We start from the raw sequence: 25,129 nt of genomic DNA on the forward strand, positions 1-25,129 counted from the left end.
TTAGTGGCCTGGCATGAGCTCAATTCCCTGTCTGAACCAATACACTCTATACAACTGCCAACAGACAACACTGACTATAAACTGTACTGCTTCCCACTAAAATGTCTACTCAGGTTTCACTTGACCAAATGAAAACAGATGAGGTGAAAGAAAGTGCAAACAATCATTTTGCCCATGTTTTGGCTAAACCTTTTCCAGCCTTATTATAATTACTTCCATTTGTTGTACTGTCGTGTAGTTGGCACCATTTTGTTCTTGTTGTTTGCATTGTTTCCACTATTGAACTGCATGTTGTTTTATCATACACCAAGGCAAATTCTATTGCGTTCATGAAACGGTTAATGAACTGAATTTCATTCATCTAATAAACAATAAAATAAGAAAAGATAAAGATAAGGTTACCCTCACACAGCAAACAACTTGAACAAACCATAATGCACAGCTCCGGTGACATGTTAAGGTGTCTTTGCTATGACATAGCATTGAAATGATCCAGAAGGAGCAATGGCAGCCCTGGGCGAGGGAGATCTTATTTCATCGCTGTCCTACTTCCTTCACTATGTGGAAGATGGAACAGGTGCATGGTTGAATGGAACTGAAAAAAGCCAATTTGTTGAAAGGCATTGGTTGAAGGCCTTTTTGCACAGATGACAGGTCTAAAACGTTGATGTATGTGAAGGGAATGAGAAAGCAGGGGATGTAACGAACTAATAAAACAACAAATAGCATTATTTACGTTTTTACTATTTACATAGCCTTACAAATGAATATAAATGTCCCCAAAAGAATCACTGGTTACAAACACAAAGTACACACACCGACAAAAACAAAAAGACTTTTATAAACATCAGCACTTGGTTCCATAATAAAACATCTAAACTTAAGGGACGTTAACATTATATCGATATAATGTTAACTATAACAATAACTATATCAGCGTCCACACCAATGGACGATAATGATAACTTTATGCTAATTTGCTCATGAGACGCAGTACTCGTGCAAATCATTTACCTTCATATGACATTAACTAATATTGCATATTAACTTTAATAAAAACTAGGGCTGTCAAAATTAACGTGTAATAACGCAAATTCATTTTATCGCCAATACTTTTATTAACGTGCGATTAACGCAACGCGCAATTTCTGTTTGACCCTTGGTCTAGCCCATATCATGAATTGAGAAGCATGTGACCCGTACTGACATACACTGCCCTGTATGTACTATACACTTACCATGTACATCCAATTTGTAAGCTCAGTAGTGTTTGTTATTAGTTATCATATATGTACACTATACGTACCTGCCATTAACCCACACTTGCCTGTAAGTACTTAATCTTTATATTGTACATTCATTTGTAAGTACTAGTGTTTCAGTATACTATAAGTATGTTTCTGGTATTACCCAGTACTTAACTGGAGTTACATAATAACTACCAAGTATGTACCACCGGTAAGTACAGTAATGATACCATTTAATTACCATGTACATACTCAAAAGTAAATACCACACATTTGTACAACATATGTAGCATATGTACAAGCTAAGTACACGTACTGTAAAATAAAGTGCTAATTGTTCACGTCATTAAATGTAAAAATATGCTGTTATGTTGCATTTACACAGCAGGTAACCAGCAGATGTCCTTAACACGCTATGTTTCAAGTAACTCTAAACAGTGAATCTAGTAGTTTGTAATCTAATATCTTACCTTTTGGAGTAGTCAATAGAAAAAAAGCATTACATACTCAATTTCACAATAACTGCATCAGTGCTGGATACCTGAGGTCATTTTATGTTATAGACCTCAGCAATGAGCTTCCCCACAGTGTGATCTGTTTTTTTTAAATGTCCGTGCACTTGAAGATCAAATAGATCTTATAATATAATGTGAACAGCACATTAGACATTGCTGAAAGCAATGCATCACAGCACTTCCTTAAAAACAAGGTCATATGCAAGGTAGGGTCGAAAATACAAACGCACAGGCAGGAAAACTTTGTGCCTTGGCTTGACTTCACTCGGAGCAAGACTCAATTAATTGTCTGATTAAAGAATTAATGAAGCAGTAAAACTTTCAGCGCTCTTCAGTACTTTCACATACACAGAGTTTAATTGTAAAAAGCTGAAAGTGAGCTGCATGCACGAGCAATCAGAGGGCAGGATCGAGCCCCAAAGCCCTTAAAATAAATGGATTATTGAGTTCCCTTGCGCTGCGGGAAAAAACGATCTTTCGGGCCAAAAATACGCCTTTATAAAGTAATGACCACATTATCACAGTAACTACTGGTGAACAGTGCCATTTTTCTACATCCAGCTCTGTGCAAAAAGACCAATGCAGAGAACTTTGTGAAGCTATGCTGTCAACAACGCAAAATAGCAAGTTATTATTTGGTACATATTTTTGGGAACATTGCATCATGAAACCAGATGGCTTTTGGTGTGTTTGGACAGTAAACTAGGTTTTCCTGACCACAACTGTAAGTCAGTTTATTTTTTTCTGCAGAACATCATTCTGATGCTGCATTTACAACATAAAAACATTTATTTTTAACAAGACTCACTTCTTTGCCCCGTACTGTACTCTTTGACATGAGGATTAACTTAAAAATTACTTTAATTGGTAACAGCTAAAAATATAAGCTTTTTAACTTGAAATTTTCACTTAAAGTTTTTTTTAACTTAAAAACCCTGGAGAACCCAAGAACCCTTTCCTTAGCAGCAATAATCATTGGCCACATTTGACCCGTGTGTTCTCCAGGGTTAATTTTTCTAACATTAAGTGAAACATTTAGTTTGACAAAACTTAAATGTTTTTAAATGTTACCAATTGAAGTAATTTGTTTAAGTAGATCCAACGTTCACTTTTAACAGTGTGATCGGCTCTATAAAAAAATGTTAAAAAGCCTATTAGATTGTACTGTTATGCTATATTATATTTTACTGGCCTGAACAGCACCCAAATAATTCCCCAAAAAAATCTGATTTATTTCTTATAGATATATATACACTGTAAAAAATTTCCCTGTAAAAAAACGGTATTATGCTGGAAGCTGTGGTTGCCAGCATTGCACTGTTAATTTACAGCGGGATACTGTTATTAGAAAAAACAGCATGATACTGTTTTGTTACCTACAGCAGTCAACTGTTATTTTAACAGCATGGTACTGTTTGTGTCACCTACAGAATACAGCTGTTATTTAATAGCATGATACTGTTTTTGTTATCTACAGCAAAACTGTTATTTAGCATCATATACCTGTTAATTTACAGTACATATTAGTCACAACTCCTTTATTTTTTAATTTAAATGCTATTATACCCTGCATTTTATATTTGTGGATAACATAGAACAAAAAAGGCCAGGTTATGAATTTTTTATTCTTTATTCTATTCAACACCAGATTGACTGTTATGCTATGTTTGTTATGCCATAAAACAGGCAGAAATACAAGCAGATATATTTTAATATTCAGTGCATAAACTGTGGTGCAACAAAAACGCACCAATAACATACTAAAATACAAAAAAAAAAAATCAAAAAAACAAAGAACAATATTGAGATGCCTTATCTTTACTTAAAATACAAATGTAGTTTAAAATTTAGATTTAAAAAAAAGCACAAAAGTTTCACAACTGTAAAAACAGCACATTTTTAAAAGGATTCAATAAAACATTAATTTGCTTATTCTTTAACAGACACCAGCCCAATTTTAAATATGAAAACATGGTCTATAATATACAAACCAGTATACAAAAACACCACCCACCAGTGGTGGCCAGGATGCAAAATATGTGTTCGGGGTGTAATGTGAATCTATATGCATTGCACATCATGTCAAAATACCAACCCATTCTCACCAAAAAGCGTACAAATGACACGCAGTGTCATTATCGTGCAATAGATACGCCAAATTCCGATTTTGCGTGCATATGATACGCCAGTCCTTCCCATTCACTTATATGGCGAATCGTTTCGTGACGTTTTATTTATTGTTTTCTCATTTGTTTTCTGTTTTTTTTACCATTTTCGCTTGGGTTTAGGGTTAGAACAACTTTTTGTTATATAAAAATGACATCCTAACCCAAACCCCAACTCTAACCCCAACTCCAAGCGACCATGGCTTAAATATAGATAAAAACATAGAGAAACCTGTATAAATAACCTGCTTAAACAAATGTGAAATCTAACCCTAAACCCAAGCGAAAATGTTTTAAGAAACAGAAAACAAATGAGAAAACAATAAACAAAACGTCACGAAACGATTCGCCATATAAGTGAATGGGAAGGACTGGCGCATCACATGCACGCAAAATCGGAATTTGGCGCATCCACCGCACGACAATGACACTGCGTGTCATTTGTACGCATCTTGGTGAGAATGGGTTGGTCAAAATACGTGCCTCCCGCAAACACTTTGAATATGATAAAGAATAAAAGAGACATTCACATGATACCCGCAAGACACTCATTTAACACTAAACTCTGATTACACATGAGATTAAGCTAGTATGGCAAAAGCGAGCATCTCTTTTATCATAATCCCCTTCAAAGTGTCTGGAGCAGGCACGTATTTTGACATGACACGCTATGCACAGGTTCAAGTGACGAGCCACACACATGACAATGTTTTGGCTAGCTTTGCATCCGTGCCTCCTCAGAGAAGTCACCTGCCATCACTGCAGGCCACCATATTTAAAAAAAAAACTGTATTGGTGGGAAGTGTCAGCTACATTTTAAATGAAGTACCACTCAAAGTCCAAAAGTCTTTTTTAAAAGATTTGATATTTTGAGACTGACTGTTGATGGTCTTCTTTTGCAGTTTTCCTGTTTTAGAGGTCACTTTTCCCTTTGCACCCTTCTTTCCCGGTTTGATTTTAATGAAGCGTCTGGAAAATAAAAAGAGAATATTTTCAGTGAACAATGATTTAAAACTCTGACTTAGATTATCAAACTTCCAGTAAAACTTTACAAAAATGTGTCATTAGTTAACATAAGTTAACTATTTTAGTGAACATGAATTAACATAAACAATACTTACACAGCCCTTTTGAGTTAATTTAACACTTACTAAGACATTATTAAAAGTTGGAATTGTTCACATTAATGAACTGTGAACTAAGGAACACAACAAATTACTTTTTATAAACTATTATTAACAAAAATTACTAAATACTTCTATGAACTGCTTATTGTTAGTTCATGTTAGCTAATACATTGACTAATGTTAAAGTGTTTAAGCAATTATTAGTTCATAATTTACTCTCATTTTGTTCTAAACCTGTATGAGTTTCTTTATTCTGTTAAACACCAAAGACGATATTTTCATAAATGATGGTAAGCACAAGGTTGGCACTGTCCGTTGACTTGGGTACTGTCATCAGTGTGGTTACCATCATTTATCAAAATATCTCAGTTTGTGTTCAACAAAATAAATAAACTCACATGCTTAGAACCACATGAGGGTAAATGAGGAAAGAAGTTTCATTTTTGGGTGAACTATCCCGTTTAACAAATGAGACCTTATTGTGAAGTGTTCCTAAAATGGCCTTCTCAAAAGGTACAAATTAAACCTTTAAAGAAAGTCACAAGTTAAAATTAAGTTAAGTTAATGAAATCATTATTTATGTGGAACCATTCCTTTTAAAAAATTTTAAAAATAACTTGTTACCTTTTAAAGGACTTCCAGTGTGGATGCTGCTTTCACTTTTTGCAAGTTGAAGATGTAATACAAAGAAAACAATGTAGCAAATCCAGTGAGACATCCTGGCTGAACACCCTTTTGGCTTTCAGGCTGATCATCCATTGTTTAATCCATTGTCCCTGAGAATCACCTGGACCAAATGAATGTATAGATTAATGTATAATCCTTAATATCTGTAGAGCTAAGTGTAGAAAAGGCAGTGAGAAGAATATGCAAGCACTGGCAAAGACACAAAGTGCCATGTCCTTCAACCTAACAGTATGTTATTTTCAGAGGCCATTGTCATGATACAATTAAATGTATAGTACTTGAGGGCCACTAATGTTTCTAAAGGTAAACTGAAAATCACAAATTCATTTAGTGTCCGTGTAAAGTCTGATATTAAAAGTGTTCTCAGTTTCAGTGTTCTCAAATACAGTGGCCTCCAGAATGAGCCACATAAAGCTTGATGTTCTCCTGATAGTAAAAGGCACAGCAAGAAGGTCCCCGGTTTGAGCCCCAGCTAGGTCAGGTGGCCTTTTATTTTTTTGTGGAGTTTGCATGTTCCCCCTGTGTCAGCGTGGGTTTACTCTGGGTATCCACAGATGCCAAATTGTCTCTACCCCAACCAGTGTCTGGATTGACTTGTGTGAATAAAAACTTGTGTATGGATTAACCAGTTCTCACCATGAATATAGCCAAAGATGCTGGAATGGCATAAAGAATAAGAAAGAAAGAAAGAAAGATAGTAAAAGGTTGTGTCAGCCTGGAGTGTGGGCCTTGTTTAGTAAAAAATGTCAAATTTCATATATTTACCAAACAGGATCAAACGAGGTGTTTCAAGTTACTAGTCTTCTCAAAGTCAGCAAGAGTGGCACACATCTATAAGCAAAGATAACAATTTATGATAATTAACATCTGCAAAAAGACTTCATATTTTACAGAGGCAACAAAGACATTTTACACACAACATGAATGGTTATACAAAATGATACTCTCTCATCTTTTACTCACCTTAATCTGTAATATTTGTTGGTCTATACAATGCACGAAAAGGGAATGGGGACCAAAATAGCACCAAAGCACCAAAATATACCTACATGGAGGATAAAAGTAATTCAGATGAGTCAAGTAGTAATCTTTTGATGCGATTCAAATGGTTTTGCAACATACAAAACTGTAACACTTTTTAATGTACATCAGTTTCTAACCATAATCATAAATTCAAGTTTGACTGCACTTTCCTGTACTTGATGCATGATGACTTAACAAGTTTGAAATCATGTTTGCAACAAAGACTTCTAGATGCACAGTGAATGAAATGAGTTACATTTGGTTTTTCACCAAGAACCATTTTGACTGCTCAAGTCTTATGTATTAGGGTGCCTTTGTTTAATTTTTGTGTAATCAGACTATGAATTCATATACCCCACCTACCTTAACTTACTGTAAACAATGAAGCCAGGATATGTCCATTTTATAAACTTAATGTGTCTTACCACCAAAAAAAGCGTGCCACATACAACAGGATGTTTCAACCAGCTAACGAGCATGTAATGAATTTACAAATACCAGATCTTTTTAGTGTTATTTGTAGATATACAGTACTTGGTAACAAAGGATTTTTAAAGGATTTTAAGATAATACAAAAAACAGGCGAATTTGCAGATAACACAAGTGTATCTTTCACTTGCATAGACAGAATGCACACATTAAAAATGTAAAGACACAAAACCCATAATTGATTTGATCGTTCCTCATTTATCTTTTACACAGATTTTAGTAAAATAAACAGGTTGTATAAAACTTTGGTGAATTCTTACCTGTGATCTGATGTGAGTGTAACTGATGTGATGGTAGAATACCTGCTTTGCCTGATTAAAATAGGAAATGGAATCTGATTTATTTTTTAAAAGCTTTACTGAATAAAATGCAATATTTAAAAGTAATATGTAATTTTAAAATAGCACAAGCATCGATAAAGTTGCAGACCTACCTCATGCAGACAATCCAAAATGGCGTGCCCAACGAAAAATATGCTATAATACCGTTAAATAACAGTGACATTCTGTTGTTGCTCGACAACCGACCTGAAGTGAGAAAGTCTACCCACAATACACTGTAAAAAACAGCAACTTACTGTTATTACATGAAAACAGCATTTTGCTGTTGAATTTCCATGTAAATTTACAGAAATTTTTTACAGTGTACACTGTTAGACATTTCCGTAATTTTTACAGTTATTTACTGTATATCACCCAGTATTATACTGTAAACTATTTATACAGTACATAACTGTAATTCGCGTGGCATTTTGGGAATTTTCTGTGACATCATACATCATATACAGTAATTTACTGTATTTTTTAAAATTGCTGTATGCAACTGTATATTTTCTAACAGTCTTTTGGTGGTATTTTCCTTGTTCACACAAATCCTTATTTTATTTTTCTCAAAATCATCATTTTTGACAATTGTATACACACAGGCGTTGACTTATTCTAGCTAAGGAACCATGTAGCAGCACAGGTGTTCAGAGGACCGATTTCAGGTGTGCACATAAACTGAAGAGTTTTCAAACAAGACTTTCCCTGGGACAGCACAGCGGCGCTTTTCAGTTGAAGATACACGAGAGGAGAGAATGAAAAAAGACCAGCAAGGTAAAATAATCTATGTAAGTTATTTATTATCAGACCCGCGGTTGTTGTTTACCCGAACGGGACATTTTAAAACCGTTAACCGGACGCGTTGCTTGACATATAACGGTAATATTAGTTTACCAAAGTCAGCATAAACCTAATTAATAAATCATACTAACTTACGTGTATGCAAGCCTACGAGCATGCGCGGTGCGTTAAATTACACGCTAGTGTTTTCCTTTTATAAAACTATTATGAAGAAATGCTTAACGTAGCCTAATGTATACGTCAATGATATGAAAAGATCAGATAGTATATAACGTTACCTGAGAGAATAATTTATTAATATAAAAGCATATTTAAAAAAGTACCCTAAAATACATTTTGCTGGGAGGAAAACTCTTAATGTGTAAGTTACCACGTTGTGTTTATATTCTCATCCGCTTGGCTTTACCTGTTACATAAATTATGCGTTATTAATAAGGTGTATAACTAAATTTTATCTTTCAAATTCGTTAAACTACGTTTAGCATTTTAGAAAGTCCCATGTGAACATAATAAGAGTTTGCTTAACATTTAGTTTTACAAACGTCATATGAGCGTATGTTATGTGTGTGTGGTGGCCAATCGGAAAAACATTATATTTTAAATGTGAATATGTTTAAAAATAAAGGCTGAAACCTAATTTGCATAAAATAAAGTTTTAAATTGTGTTTTTGTTTTGTATTAAATTGCCTTTGAGGCCAAGGTAGCTGTACAGTAAATATTCAGCCTCGATCAGAAAACCACGTCCCAGTGTCCTAACACACAGACCTGTGGCCATGGTGCAGTGATTCGAGTAGAGTACATCTACTCTGGTTATCATTTCAAAACAGTATTTACTGGAAAAATATGAGTGTTTAGCATCATGTATTAAATGTGTTAAATATGTCCTTTTTTCCCTGCATTTATTCTGCTGTCTAAAATTCTTTGGAAGGATAAATTAAGGAGGATGTAACAAAATACACTGCAAGACCTGGAATGAGAGTCATGTGAGGATGAAGAGGAAAACAGAATATCTCCATCCTTTCTTCACCACCTCACAGAGTTTGAGTGAAACAACTTGTATTAGGTGAGACACTTCTCAATAAGATACAGTATGTGCTGCATATATGGGTTAGTTAGGTCTCCCTTCTTAACTAACAGCTGTAACAAACAGTACTGTAAAAAACTGTGGTTCAAAATAATTATGACCATCTTTCTTTTGCTTACAGGACTCACAGGATTATTTTATAACAGAAGTATGGTATTTTTTTGAAGTTACTGTATTATTTCTTATGACAATTCATTTTGATGTGCATTCAGAACTGTAAGTACATTTACTGTATTTACTGTAAGTAAAGGCTAAAGAGTATATCTCCTCTAGTTCTAAGTTCTAGTTCTAACAACGTTCCCAAAGGTCCCAATAATGTTAAGCCAACTTAAAAGTGTCCAGTTTTTAAATTGTTTAGGAATGTTTCTTGATTGTGCGAATGTTAAAGGAATGTTACATTTTATTTTCAGACAATGTCATGTTTAAATGTACTCACAATGTTTAAAACGCATGTTTAGTATATTTTATGAGTGTTTATATGCAATATTTTAACAGAACATTAAGAAATAATGTTTTACAACAGTTTGTAAATAATAGAATGTAATGTTTTTTTATCATTACAAGCAAAAACATTCATAACGTTATTGGGAACTTTGGGAACTTTCAAGGAACGTTCTTAGAACCTTTCTCTGTGGTTGAGCATTGTGTTAGCATCATAAAACGCCATGGGTTCGAACAAGGGAATGCACATGCTGATAAAAAATTTATACTTTGCATTGCACTGTATGTTATTTGCCTTTTTCTGTAAATGTGAAGATAAATGTAAAGACAGACAGTCATTGTTTCATTTTAAACCAGTTCTATTTTAAGAGAACTTAACTAGACTAAATAAAAGGGTCACAAAAATTTTAATTTTGCTATTATGATGCTGATTTTGTGGTGTTTTGGGTTTTCTGGTTACAGTGGTAGTGGATCATGATCACCTCTCCAGCTTCAAAAGTAGGATGCAAAATGTATAACACCAAATCATTATAGCATAACTCCATGTAACTTGACATAATTTAAAGTCGTCTAAAGGCAGACATGATTGCGTGTGAAGTCCTATGCCAAAGACTCTCCAAATACTGCATCTACACATTCTTCCTGATGTGTATATTTTGTTGGTATATCCTGGTTGTTGCAGACTTGACAGTAAACTTGACTGTGAGTATCCTATCCATCAGGTATAGCTGTTTACTTGCATTACTCATTTAGAGAAATGACGGGTCAAAATTGATTATATGGATTATATTTTCATCACCCCTTTTTGTATGTCTTTGGGACACTTGAAATATATAGCACGTATAATGTGGAGCCATTTTATAATGCGGTCACAGACTACTCCCATTGTAACTGGAAAACCAAAGAAAATCATTGTTTAAATTATAAAATTACAATTTTTGGATTAACTACACCTGTAACCAGTGTTATACGTATGTATGTTTATAATTTGTGTTATTTTAAATGTATTACTGCAAATGATTTGAAATGTGTATGTTTTAAATGTAATTTCACACAACTTCTTAAAGTATTTGTTTTGTTTTAAATAAAGGCTTCAATATTTGAAATTGTCTCTTTGAATTAAATGTTAGCAGTATCTGTAGGTTAAAATGTAAAAACAATTTTTATCTAAAAATTATAGCTAATTTAAATATAATAAAAATGAATGTATAAAAAATAAAAAGAATAGTAGTATAGTATACAGTAGTATACTGTAAACCTGGGTTTTTTTACAGTAGCACACTGTATTACATATTTACAGTAGCATTTAAATACTGTAAAATGGAAATACAGTTTAGAACTGTAAATCTTATTTACAGTAGCCTACTGGCAACAGTGTTGCCAGTAGGTTACTGTAAAAATCCTTGAAAATGTCTAACAGTGTAGACATGAAAAGGAGCCTTCAATAGGGTAAATAACAGATAGCAGTATAGTTTCAGTATAACCTGAGCGCTTGGACTGACAAAGGTCCATAACTGTTAAAGGAACAGTATGTAGGATTGTGGCCAAAACTGATATTGCAATCACAAAACTTGTGGCTAAAACTGGTATTGCAATCACACAACTGGTGGCCAATACAAAATGACAACATAAACATCAGTTGGGGGCTGCAACTCCACTTTTAAAATGACAATATCCTGGCCGGACCACTGTTGTCAGTGATTTAAGTATTTGAAATAAAAAAAATTTCTTAATGTCTAGTGACATATCAGGGCCATTTTATAATTAATTGATAAAAATGTATTACATACTGTTCCTTTAAGTTAGGATAAGCAACTAACAGCTAGTTCGCACCATCCAACAGTTCGTTTAGCCTTTTTCAGATATTTTTGAAGCAGTCATCTGTCTGGCTGCTTTCTGACACACCAGAGCTAGAAATCATCTAGAAATCATCAAGAGTCCAGAAAATACTGTCCTTTGTTTCTCACCACAACACCTCTCCAACAAATTACATAATAATGGGAACGTTGCTCACAGCAGGCAATTTAGGAGGAAAAAAGATCACAGAGAAATTGCTTTGTTAAACTATTTGCTTACCCCTGACTGATTATCGCCCTTTCATAGCACTGCTGCAAAAATATTAAAATCACAGGTTGATTTTTTTCTCAACAGCCAGCCACCGTATTATGTACGTATCCGCATAATTGGACATCCTGACCTGAAAATATCCCCATCAGTTGTGAAACAAGACATGTTGCTCAACCACTACACTTTTACAAACTTCTAAATGTATTATTATTATTTATTCACTTCAAAATCAGATCTACACCAAAACCTCCAACCAGCCGTGACTTAGCAGACATGCAGCCATGTTGCTATATGTTGTCATAGCAACAGATACCAAGGAACAGGGTAGCATGCAACGATGATCTTCTGATAAGTGTGCATGTTTTGGAAGGGGCAAAAGTGGGAAGAAATTTTAGACACTACCGATTTAACCATGCTGACTTCCACATTAGCAACAGTGACACCTGGATGATGTCCAGAGTCAACAGGGCTCAAAGCTTACTGGCTGACGTCATCCTGGACATCACTGTAACATGGTTACAGCATTAATTCCCTGCACTAGATAGGCATCCTGTTTGTCCTAATAAGCCTTTCAGCATAACAGGGGTTTAGTAATTAGGATTGTGAGGCAATGGAGTTTAAATTTAGAAATAAATAAGGCCTAGTAGCATTTCCTCAAGCTTCATTTAAAAAATTAAAATGTCATGACATAAAATGTCTTAGCTTTTTACACTGTCTCTACGCTGTCAAAAATAATGGTCAAAATATGTACCCACACCTTTGGACCTAAAGATTTCATATAGAGGTGCAATTTGTTACTTCAAAGGGTACATAATGATACAAATGTACACATACACTCATTTATGTACACATAAGCAACTGCCAATCACATGGCAGTTGCTTTAATGCATTTAAGGGTGTGGTCCTGGTCAAGACAATCCCCTGAACTCCAAACTGAATGTCAATATGGGAAAGAAAGGTGATTTAAGCAATTTTGAGCGTGGCATGGTTGTTGGTGCATCGGTCTGAGTATTTCACAATCTGCTCAGTTACTGGGATTTTTACACACAACAATTTCTAGGGTTTACAAAGAATGGTGTGAAAAGGGAAAAACATCCAGTATGTGGCAGTCCTGTGGGCGAAAATGCCTTGTTGATGCTAGAGGTCAGAGGAGAATGGGCCGACTGATTCAAGCCGATAGAAGAGCAACTTTGACTGAAATAACCACTCGTTACAACCAAGGTATGCAGCAAAGCATTTGTGAAGCCAAAACACGCACAAACCTTGGGCTATCTGCTCAGTTACTGGGATTTTCACACACAACCATTTCTAGGGTTTACAAAGAATGGTGTGAAAAGGGAAAAACATCCAGTATGCAGCAACTTTGGGGCTACAACAGCAGAAGACCTCACCAGGTACCACTCATCTCCACTACAAATAGGAAAAAGAGGCTACAATTTGCACAAGCTCACCAAAATTGGACAGTTGAAGACTGAAAAAAAGTTGCCTAGTCTCGATTTCTGTTGAGACATTCAGATGGTAGAGTCAGAATTTGGCGTAAACAGAATGAGAACATGGATCCATCATGCCTTGTTAGCACTGTGCAGGCTGGTGGTGGTGGTGGTGGTGTAATGGTGTGGGGGATGTTTTCATGGCACACTTTAGGCCACTTAGTGCCAGTTGGGCATCGTTTAAATGCCACGGCCTACCTAAGCATTGTTTCTAATCATTTCCATTACTTTGTGACCACCATGTACCCATCATCTGATGGCTACTTCCAGCAGGATAATGCACATGTCACAAAGCTCGAATCATTTTAAATTGGTTTCTTGAACATGACAATGAGTTCACTGTACTAAAATGGCCACCACAGTCATCAGATCTCAACCCAATAAAGCATCTTTGAGATGTGATGGAGAGCTTCGTGCCTTGGATGTGCATCCCACAAATCTCCATCAACTGCAAGATGGTATCCTATCAATGGGCCAACATTTCTCAAAGAAAGCTTTCAGCACCTTGTTGAATCAATGCCATGTAGAATTAAGGCAGTTCTGAAGGCGAAAGGGGGTCAAACAGTATTAGTATGGTGTTCCTAATAATCCTTTAGGTGAGTGTATATAAGGAACTTTTTAAATGGTACTGACCCAAACACAACTTGGGTACATATTTTGACAATTTTCGAACAGTGGGCAGGACAATTGTGTTGCTTTCAACATCCTTAAAACAAGATATGTGTTTTGGTAATATCTGCAAGATAATTGTTACTAGAGGGTCCATTGAGAATAAACACTCTCACTTAAGCATAAATCATATCAAACTTAGTAAGTGAATAAGTTTCACTAATGTGTATTAGCGTGACCTACAATAAGCCATAACTAGTTGGGTCACTGTAACCTTGCCAACCAAAGAAAGGCGAGGTGAGGACACAAATAAAGCTGATGACCGACCTGGACTTTACTGTAATGGTCATAAATAACCAAAGCACACCAGCAAAAATGCTAAGGGAGTAAAAAGAGACCACTCATAAAAAAATGATTTTTTTAATGCTTAATATGGCAGATGACTATTTCGACCTGAGAGCAATGTTTCGTTTCCACGATACAGATAAAATCTATTTATTGGTTTAATTCGTTTGAACCGAGGCCTATGTTTACATCTATCCAAAGTGACAGTGTGTATTAGTGTATAACTACACTTAATCTGTGTCTGGGAAACAGCTCATTACTGTTGAAGTGGAAAGGTAATAAAGTGAATGATATGGAGTCTGACTACAATGCTTTTCCTGATGTTCGAGAGCTGATCTCTGCAGGTCTGGAATCAGTCTAGGGCCACAAAGTGGGTAAATATTTACCAAGTCGCAGTGGAACCTTTTCCGGTTAGTTCCCAGCACTTGCAGAGGATTAAGCAACTTTTGCACAGAGGGAACTCCCTGCTGTTAAACACAAGGGAGACCTTCGGCCAGACACAAAGACGGATGTACAGCGCACACACACGTGCCCGCAGTGGTATTACAAGGGATATAATATCCCGTGCCATGGGACATGATTAAACTGCATTCACCCACACACACACAAACATACCCAGACCCACATACTTTTTTGTAAACACTGAAAACAACGGCAGAGATCATAGTGAAAAAGAACTGGCAGCAGACCAGAGGAGAAAAGATAGAATACTACTACAATATTGCAATCATTATTTTTCTGTTGAAATCATAAAAGGTCACAAAACTTGATGCATTTGGCAGATAAATGAATGAGAAGGGTGGGAGAGGCATAGATGGCGGAAAGAAAAACAAAGTATAAATTCTCTCAAATGTTCCGGCTCTCTGCTTTTGAAACAACAAGGGTATGAAATACATAGAGACAAAACATTGTAGAAATCAAAAGTTACATAATAACTCCAGCTATATACTGTCACAGACTAAACCCCAGCTTTAATGACTTGAACTTGCGTGACTGTAAACAAGTCTGGGTCTTGAAAGATCTACATCTCCAGGAGCCGTGGTGCTTTCTCTACAACATTATAGGGGGAAATAACTTGTAATCAAGTCTTGCCCACCCCTCTTTACATGTTTTGAGAATTTTCCACATATACCTGGAGTGACCCTGAGTACTGCACACATCTGTGAGTAGCATGATTTCAACATGTACTTAAACATATCTCAGGAAACAACAAACTTTAAAAGACCTTTTCAGTGGTCTCTGCAGAGCACTTCAGAGTTTGGATCGCTGGTTAAAAAATACATGAGGGATGTTCAAGCTTTGTTCTTTTAGGACAGTACAAAAAAACGCAGTAATAATGTCAGCCTTTAGGGAAGAGTGCAGGTACTGAAATGATGATAGATTACTTAAAAAAAAAAAAAAAAGGGAAAGTATGCAAAACAGGTATGTATGCAAATAGCAATACTGCCTGTTCAGACAGAGTTAGGTTATACTGTACATACAATTTTAGGGTTATACAGAGTGTATAAATGTGGGAATGGGGGAATTAGTAATGTGTATGGGATAGTGGGTAAACCAGATCAAGAATTTAGCTTTGAATTAAATATATTTCTGTGTCACTAACAAGACCATCATTTTTGGCAAAAGTAATGACTTTTTCTAAGTAGGGCTGTCACGATTATGAAATTTGGCTAATGGTTAATTGCCTAATAAATTGTGACGATTAATTGCCTGTTTTAGGGGTTTGCCGGTTATGACGATTAATTGACTGTTTCGCATTACATTTTTAGTTAAGGAACGCCATCGAACACCATCTCATTTATACAGGTGCTACAGCTCCCCCTTGTGTTTTTTAGCGAAATGTGCAATCATTGGGGTGATCTGAAACCATCACGATGAGGTCAAACAATCGCGATGAGACGATTATTTAATCATGGTGACAGCCCTATTTCCGAGCAGGTTTCAGTATTCAGAATTCAGTATTCCAGGTCCAAGCCTTTACTCATTACAATAGAGGATATTATTTAAACAACCATTTATGAGAACTATTTATTTATATTACACATTTAAGCGAAAAGTTTATAAACTCACAGTGTACACAGCAGTCCCCAGGGCCCAGACTCATGGAATCACGACAGCAATATACAGGGTTCCCACACCTTAGTTAACTTCAAATTCAAGGACCTTTCAAGGACTTTCCAGGTCCAATACCCTCAAATTCAAGGACTAAATGTGGGGACACATTTCAAGTGAGAGCAAAGTTACATTTTACCTTTTAAGATACATTGTTACAGTTCCCTTACGAGGCAACTTGCGCTACATCACTGCGGTGACACTTTGGGGACACCTCCTGGGCTAAGTGCGTCTGAATGTGTATATCAAATTCAACCAATGGTGAGGGTTAACGAGACAGGGTGACGCGGGAGCCAGGAAATATATCGCAATCTGAAATATTGCCAATGACGGCGATTCAGGGATGCAGGAAGTATGGCAAGGGAGACACAGCGTCTCGTTCCGTTCTCAGGGAACAACAGTTAGATACGTAACCCGATACGTTTTCATTTGTCAAACACAACTATGCAAAAAAACATTTTGGTATGAACATTCGCATACAGAAGATATAAGTATTAAAGGAAACAGTTTAGCATGTGCGCTTAAAAGGCTAGAAATTTTATGATATTATCCTACACTACACAGGGAATAATATGGATTTTTTTCCAAAAAACTTCTTGCACAAAATAGATTCAAGCACTTTCAATGACCTGTATCTATGTATGTATATTTTCAAAAACTTCCCCCAGATTCACAAACTTTAAAGGATTTCAAGGACCTGTGGGAACCCTAAATATATTAATTCGTAAAAAAATGAATGCCCACGAGTCCATGTCTGGTCATCTCTGATTTTGTTAAGGAGATAAAAAATAGGATTGGGTGTTTTTTGTAGTTTTACATTAAGATATGAGTGGATATTTGCGTGATTTTTTGTCATTTCTATATGGAATTTGAGATTGGTTGGACCCGGAAGAAGTGCATGACGTTAGATTTAACAAGTGGATAGGAGTAAACCTACCGTATGAACACAGACCTTTAAAATATATACAGTACATGTTTCTTTACCCTCAGATGGGATAAAATAAGAATTCTACCATAAGGAATATATTGCATTTAAAGAACAACAGCTTTCTATTTTTAGGCTTTGTAAAACAGCCCAAAAAATCTTACTGCATAATTTAAAATGTGCATAAATAATACACAAAGTAAAACTCAATTTTAACGCCCAACCATGCCTTTGAACTTACTTTGGATTAATTTAAAATCAAACTAGTGTGGTAAATCCACCACACCTCTCATATACAGTATTGCCTGCTGTGTTTCTTGGGTCTTCCATATGGCAGCCAGAGACAGATGCTGCTATTGCATCACTCAGCTCTGTATGAAAGGTCCTGGCACAGCATCAAAGAACTGCTCTGATGGTAAACACCGCCGTATTATCCAGGCCTGTGAATCCCACCTGTCAGTGCTCCAGTAACCACAGTAGAGAGCACCAGCAGGAAGGAAGCAGCAGGAAACACTTGAGAGATGTGGTATAAAGGAATTCATACAGTATGATGCTCTCTAACCTGAAGGGCTCTTTTATAAGAAGGGAATTTCTCTAACAAATCCATCATAAATTAGAAAAAAAAAGTTTTACAGCAACCTCCAAAGCTATGCTTCACAATAGTTGGAGATTCAATTTTGTTCTGTTACAGCGTGAAATCAATCACCCCTTGTAATGTAGAAATATAAAGGCATTGCCTTAAAGCTTAAAAAGAAAAAATAAAGCTCACATATGCTGCAAAAGAAAGATTAAAAATGATACTTATCAACACAAACAAAAAATTCAAGATTCGCCTGGAGACATCTGAATGAGACACAGATCACCGTGTCAAATATTCCCAAACTCACCCTGCAGACAGACATCTGGTTTGTAGTCAGGGTACCCGTCTTGTCTGAGCAGATAACAGAAGTGCATCCCAATGTCTCCACCGAGGGCAGCGAACGAACGATGGCGTTTTTCTTGGCCATGCGACGGGTGCCCAGCGCCAGGCAGGTGGTGATAACAGCCGGCAGACCCTCCGGTATGGCTGCGACAGCCAGGGCCACAGCTATCTTGAAATAGTAGATGGCACCTCGAATCCAGGATCCACCGTGGACCGGGTCGGCGAAATGCCCGATGTTAATGGCCCACACGGCAATGCAGATTAGGGAGATGACTTTGGAGAGCTGTTGGCCAAACTCATCCAGCTTCTGCTGCAGCGGGGTCTTCTCTTGCTCTGTGGCTGCCATTTGGTTACGGATCTTGCCGATTTCAGTGGAAACCCCAGTGGAGATAACCACGCCAATGGCCCGGCCTGCCGCGATATTTGTACCCTTTTGGAAGAAATTAGGATATAGATAAATTCAAATACACGTACGTGGAACAAATCTAAATTTACACTTTCACAGGTCATTTAAACAAGCTTGTATGGAAACAATAGCAAGATTCAGAAATTCCTTATAAAATATAGCTTGGAAATGTTTGATTTGTGGAGTGTAACTCAGCTGGTCATAATGCCATTAGGGACATTTTTCCCTAATAGGAGGCTACATGTTTTTCCATGATGTGTTGGAAAATACATAAAGCTGTACTATAAAAGCAATCTTGCTTTAAGGTGACCTAATCTGACGTTAGTGTCACTCATTAGGTCAATAATGGCACCTGAGGTGATCCAAAAGATCTTAACGCAATGTAAGTGGATTAGGAGTGAAACAATGCATGCCTGCTTGGAGCATTTAAACAACTCAAATGAACACAGACAGGACGGGGACTTTTAAAAGTAAGTGCAAGGACACTTTAGACTCTTATTTATCCAATAGTCATTCTGAAGACTCTCTTTTATTTAAAGGGATAGTTCACCCAAAAATGAAAATAATGTCATTAAATGACTCACCCTCATGCCGTTCCAAACATGTAAGACCTCCGTTCATCTTCAGAACACAGTTTAAGATGTTTTATATTTAGTTCGAGAGCTTGTTGACCCTTCATTGAAAATCTACGTATGGTATAATGTCCATGTCCAGAAAGGTAATAAAAACATCATCAAAGTAATCCATGTGTTCAGTTAGAATGAGTTGAAGCATCGAAAATACATTTTGGTCCAAAAACAACAAAAATTACGACTTTATTCAGCATTATCTTCTCTTCTGCCTCTGTTGTGAACGCGGCTGACGTGTTATCTGGTGCGCCCCAGCTGTTTCTTTTTTTTGTGGTCCTGGGCTTCATTTAGAGTCTGAGGGAGACGCACGCTGTAAGTTTGAAAAAAAAAAACTTTGCAAACATGTCTGAGGATAACACACATCATCCGTGTCACTGCAGTCACCTGACTTTAGTCTCGCACATGCGCTTCACAACAGATGCGGAAGAGAAGATAATGCTGAATAAAGTCGTAATTTTTTTTATTTTTGGACCAAAATGTATTTTCGATGCTTCAACACATTCGAACTGACCCACTGATGTCACATGGACTACTTTGATGATGTTTTTATTACCTTTCTGGACATGGACAGTACATAGATTTTCAATGAAGGGTCAACAACCTCTTGGACTAAATATAAAACATCTTAAACTGTGTTCCGAAGATGAACAGAGGTCTTACGAGTTTGGAACGACGTAAGGGTGAGACATTAATAACATTTTTTTTTTCATTTTTGGGTGAACTATCCCTTTAAGACACACAAAAAGGACCAAAAAGTTATTGTACTGAGATAAATCTAGTGACATCAAAGCTAAAAAGTGAGCAAACAAAAAAATGTATTGTCTTGGAATACTGAATATGATAATGAGACACATAATGCTTACAGAAAACAGCATGTTCTTTTTATCTTGATTGACAGCTCGAGGGTCTGGCACAGGATCGGTGTGTTTGATGACCGACACAGACTCTCCTAAACAATACAGATGGTTTAAAAGCAAGTAATAAATCAAGTAATAAAAACTGAGCAGCATGGTTTTGCTCATTTCAGAAGTGTACTGTACCTGTGAGGATGGATTGGTCCACCCTTAGGGTTGTGGATTTGATTGAGGTGATCCTGATGTCTGCTGGCACCTTGTCCCCCACAGAAACAAAATGGGTCAAGAGTTATTATATCAGATGGTCCTACCTTATTGATCAATATGAGATGGATAGGTGTGTAGTACATATAGCTAAAGGGTTCTGACTATAACCATAAACAGAACATACAGTAAGACAAGCCACTGCAATGTAATTACATACACATGCTGGTCACCATTCATCCAATGTTGTTTTTGACCTCTTGTTTTTCAAGTAAATGGCTTAATTAAAACTGATCATAATAGTGACAGAAGCAAAAATAAGAGAGGGAGAGAGAGAAAGAAAGAGAGAGAAACAACTCTGGAACACCGATCAATACGGGGTTGATGAGACACACTAAGTGATCAATATTTTGTTCATGCACTACATTTACAAAGAAAAAATGTTTCTAATATAAAAGAAAGAAAAACAATACCCGAGAAAACCTCTGGTGGATGACAGAATCAGTCAATGTGTGTTGTTTTTAACTAGGTTTTGTGAGTTCTTAAGCCTTTCAGGCTTTTGGCAGTACATATTCTTCAGTACCTTGACTTATCCTTTCTCGTTCCTGCCTGAGATGTCATGACGTGGTTTTGATATACACCACCACAACACAGGCTGCATACAGTAGATAAACATGATTTCACAGTTCCAACAAAACAAACGTCCAAAATCAAGCTCTTCCCTGTATGTGAACTATGACATGTTGTATACATGTAATGCTTTATAACTAACACTGGGAATCTCAGCCCACATCATTTCACAGAAAGCTCACCAGATTTCCGCAGAACTCAAACACCTGTTGTTTATTCACGAATACACTTTTCCTGCCCCCTCGATTGTGTTTATAAGATATTTTATTTAATTTGACACACTACACTTTTAATTCTTTGGTTATTGGTTATTTTCAACCAAGCATTGGGTCAAAAAGGGACGAGCCAAGCCTGCTGGCTTGTTTTAACCCAAAATACTGGGTCAAGTAAAACATTTTCTGGGTTAATTTTAAAGGGACCCTCCACTTTTTTAAAAAAATATGCTCATTTTCCAGCTCCCCTAGAGTTAAACATTTGATTCTTACAGTTTTGGAATCCATTCAGCTGATCTCCAAGTCTGGTGGTACCACTTTTAGCATAGCTTAGCATAATCCATTGAATCTGATTAGACCATTAGCATCGCGCTAAAAATAACCAAAGAGTTTCGATATTTTTCTTATTTAAAACTTGACTCTATTTTGTAATTACATCGTGTACTAAGGCCGACGGAAAATTAAAAGTTGCGATTTTCTAGGCAAATATGGCTAGGACTAGGGCTGCACGATAAATTGCATGCGATACCACGCGCATCATGTCAGTAATGCTGGTTCCTTGATTAGTATTAAATCGCCAACAGCTGCTTTCAGATGGCGCGACACTAACTGCACAGAGCCATAGTTCCCTGACAAGCTGGGCCATATCGCATACATATCGCATGCGATACGTCCGCGATAATTAATGCGAAATTGCCCTGATTGCCAGTGAACTACAGCTCTGTGTAGTTAAAGCTGCTCCATCTGAAAACAGCTGATGGCGATTTAATACTAATCAAGGAACCGGCATTACTGACGAGATGCACGTGACAAACACATGCGATTTATCGTGCAGCCCTAGCTAGGACTATACTCTCATTCTAGCATAATGTTATTACACAGCGCCTGAAAATAGTCCCCTGCTATTGAAAGTTATCAAGGGGACTATTTTTGGGCAGTGCGTAATATCATTGCGCCTCCTGCAGCCATGTTACAGCAGCAAAGTCCTTGATTGTTACACCAGAATGAGAGTCTAGTTCCTAGCCATATCTGCCAAGAAAATCACAGCTTTTGTCGGAGCCAATGGTGTAGTGGACAGTGCTTGGACATATGGTGCAAACACACTTCCGGCAACCTGAGTTCGAATCCTGGCATGAGGCCCTTTGCCAATCCCATACCCCTCTCTCCACCCTGTACTTTCAGGTCGCCTTTTAATTACTAATGTCTATCAATAAAAGCAAAATGGCTCAAAAATATAACTAAAAAAAGAAAAATGCAACTTTTAATTTTCTGTCCGTCTTAGTACAGAATGTAACTACAGAAGAGTCAAGTTTTAAATAGGAAAAATAACGAAACTCTTTTGTCATTTTTTAGCACAATGCTAATGGTCTCATCAGATTCTATGGATTGTGCTAAGCTATGCTTAAAGTGGTACCGCCAGACCCGGAGATTATCTGAATGGATTCCAAAACGGTAAAAATCAAATGTTAACTCTAGAGGAGCTTTAACCCAGCCGCTGGGCTTGTCCCTTATTGAAAATAACCCAGCATTTTTTTACTCCGATATTGTTATAATCCAGTCTACAGAAAATAGGAGAAGTGCACAAATTCCTCCATCATTAAGCTCAGAAAATCTCATCCTTTTCCAGCCCATTTGTCATAAAGCACTGGTACAGGCAGCAGGGGCTCCTAAAAGACATTTTGCAGCAATTAGAGACTCTTCAGTGTCATAATTAGATTTAAATCCCTAGGCTGTGCTAAAGGGGCCTTGGGACAGCAAGGCATAAAAGTGAGCAGCCAAACGTCCCATTAGTCTATACATACTATCTGTTATACAGACAGACACTGCCTGAGAGTAGTCAGGAAAGTGTGAAGAAGAGACATACTTATTGTGTTTCAACCCGATAGATGTCAAACACACTCTTGACAGAAAGGAGATTCGGGATATTGACAGCATGACAGCTTGTCTGTCGACTTTGCTGTAATGAATAGTTTTCTTAGTCCCAGTCACACCTTGAATAAATATTACAATGCAAAATATTGCAGTGCTTCTTATTTTTCTTTCTGGATCCATTGGATATCTCTCTCAATCTCACTTGTAGTGTCTTTTGTCCTCCCACATCACAGGAATGGCTCATATTAGCCCAGGGTCTCAGAAGATATAGACAGCACCCCCATCAGGATCAGCTCCATGTGGGTGTAGGGGTAGAAAGGGCATGGTGGACGTGAATCTGTTTATGCTCCCAGCAGCTCTCTCATCCCATCTTCACTTCTTTTTCCTCCTTTACATTCCTTTGACACAAACTCTTAGATTTTTATCAACCCCACGGCAGTACTGTATCTCCCACCCACTCGATCTTACTGTGAATGGTTACTAAACCCATCTAAATGCTAATGTGAACAGCTGAAGTTTTCCACCAGACCAAGCCAGAACAATGCAAAGTAAGCTTATGACAGTAGATGGCAAGCATTTGAAAGCAAAAAAACAGACAACGGATCTAAACCCGATTATAACAGGTGACGCACGCCTCCTTGTAAACAAAAATTCATGTAATAACAGAGGTTGGCGAGTTCAAGATGTTTGCGAACGGTAATCGAAACTCTTAAGTGCCCGTGGCTATGACTGAATGATGATGTGATTTAAGGGTTTCCCTCTAAAGGGATTTATTTTTAAACGCATACATGACTCACATTAGTCATCACAGAGAGAGGTGCACCCAGCAAGACAGAGCCAAAAAGAAAACGGTAAAAGGAAGGATTGAGATCTTCCCAAAGCTCTTCCAATGAAGCCTCATCTGGTTCCTCGGTACTTTGACTGCAGTGGGAATGTTATTTTACAGTCTCTGAAACAGTTCAGGGAAAATTCCACTTGGGATGCTAACCGCAACCATAACATTGGCCAAACTCTGGCACTTTGCTGTGCTGACTGGAAATAAAATGTGTAAATAATCCTATAAATATCTATAGTACTCATGCATGCAAAAAAAGAGTGGCTGAATGCTGTGTTTTCCGACCTCCAATGCACTTGGTGGTCATCTGTGCCAAAAGTTCCAATGGAATTGCCATGCACTAACGGTGTGTGCAGGAAAAGACGTGGAGGAGGAAACTACAGAAGAGCTTGTGGGTCGTATTTTTACTTGCCATTTGTTTTGGATGACATTTTTTTGCTGTAGTTACCAATTTATAGTTTACACAACTGCTATTTTCCAATGTGTAATCTTGAGAAAGTAAAAATGATCTTACGTTGTATACATGTTTGATGGTCCTTAGCAACAATATTATGTCACCGAAGGAGTTGGGTTAGATAGAAATTGAGAAATAGTTATGCAGATGTAGCTGACGACACCTCCGTCCTGCCAGCACTTCCCACTAACTAAACAGAACCTGTATATATACAGTACAACCGACAAACTTGACAAAAGCTACTGAGAATTTGTTTAGTAGATTTTTAATAGCTATAAACCAAAGGACAGATTTGAACCTGAGGGCCATCGCTTATCCCACCACTGTCCATGTGAGTAAACTACAGGAAGATGCATGGAGTGCCAGCCATTTCCACTCTCGCAGAACTCTGGAGTGGAAAAACCTCACCTCTTTCCTCCCTGGACCAATTCACCTTGTCTGGTTTGGGACAGCGTGCTGGCTGGGAAGTGCTCAAGGCCTCAGGATGAGGAAAAAGGCCAAAATCTCACTCCTAGTCCAAAAAACTCAACTATATCAGCTAAAATTTAAAAAGTCCATTCAGAATGTTCAACCAGGCACAGCATAGAGCAACAAGCAATAAATCATATTTCATACAAACCTTGAAAAAACAGTTTGTCTGCCACTTTATTTATTTTTATTT

At 37.0% G+C, this 25,129-nt stretch overlaps 1 protein-coding gene and 1 long non-coding RNA gene across 3 annotated transcripts in view; one reads left to right on the forward strand and one right to left on the reverse strand.

The window, feature by feature from the left end:
- Window positions 1–25,129, reverse strand: part of atp2a3 (ATPase sarcoplasmic/endoplasmic reticulum Ca2+ transporting 3) — a 76,627-nt gene that overhangs the window by 17,788 nt on the left and 33,710 nt on the right. The window contains exons 6-8 of the mRNA XM_055199425.2: window positions 20,448–20,528; window positions 20,271–20,356; window positions 18,338–18,802 (exon numbers count right to left, since the gene is read on the reverse strand). Coding sequence (XP_055055400.2) covers window positions 18,338–18,802; window positions 20,271–20,356; window positions 20,448–20,528 — 632 coding nt within the window. The remainder of the gene's footprint in view (window positions 1–18,337; window positions 18,803–20,270; window positions 20,357–20,447; window positions 20,529–25,129) is intronic.
- Window positions 8,058–11,008, forward strand: LOC129441746 (uncharacterized). 2 transcript variants are annotated; one of them, XR_012365467.1, is made up of 3 exons: window positions 8,094–8,350; window positions 9,306–9,440; window positions 9,583–11,008. It is a non-coding gene; the product is annotated as an uncharacterized lncRNA (long non-coding RNA). The 2 variants fall into 2 exon arrangements; XR_012365466.1 differs by having other exon boundaries at window positions 8,058–9,440.

The sequence above is a fragment of the Misgurnus anguillicaudatus genome, chromosome 22 (genome assembly GCF_027580225.2).
Source record: "Misgurnus anguillicaudatus chromosome 22, ASM2758022v2, whole genome shotgun sequence".
Lineage (NCBI taxonomy): Eukaryota > Metazoa > Chordata > Actinopteri > Cypriniformes > Cobitidae > Misgurnus > Misgurnus anguillicaudatus.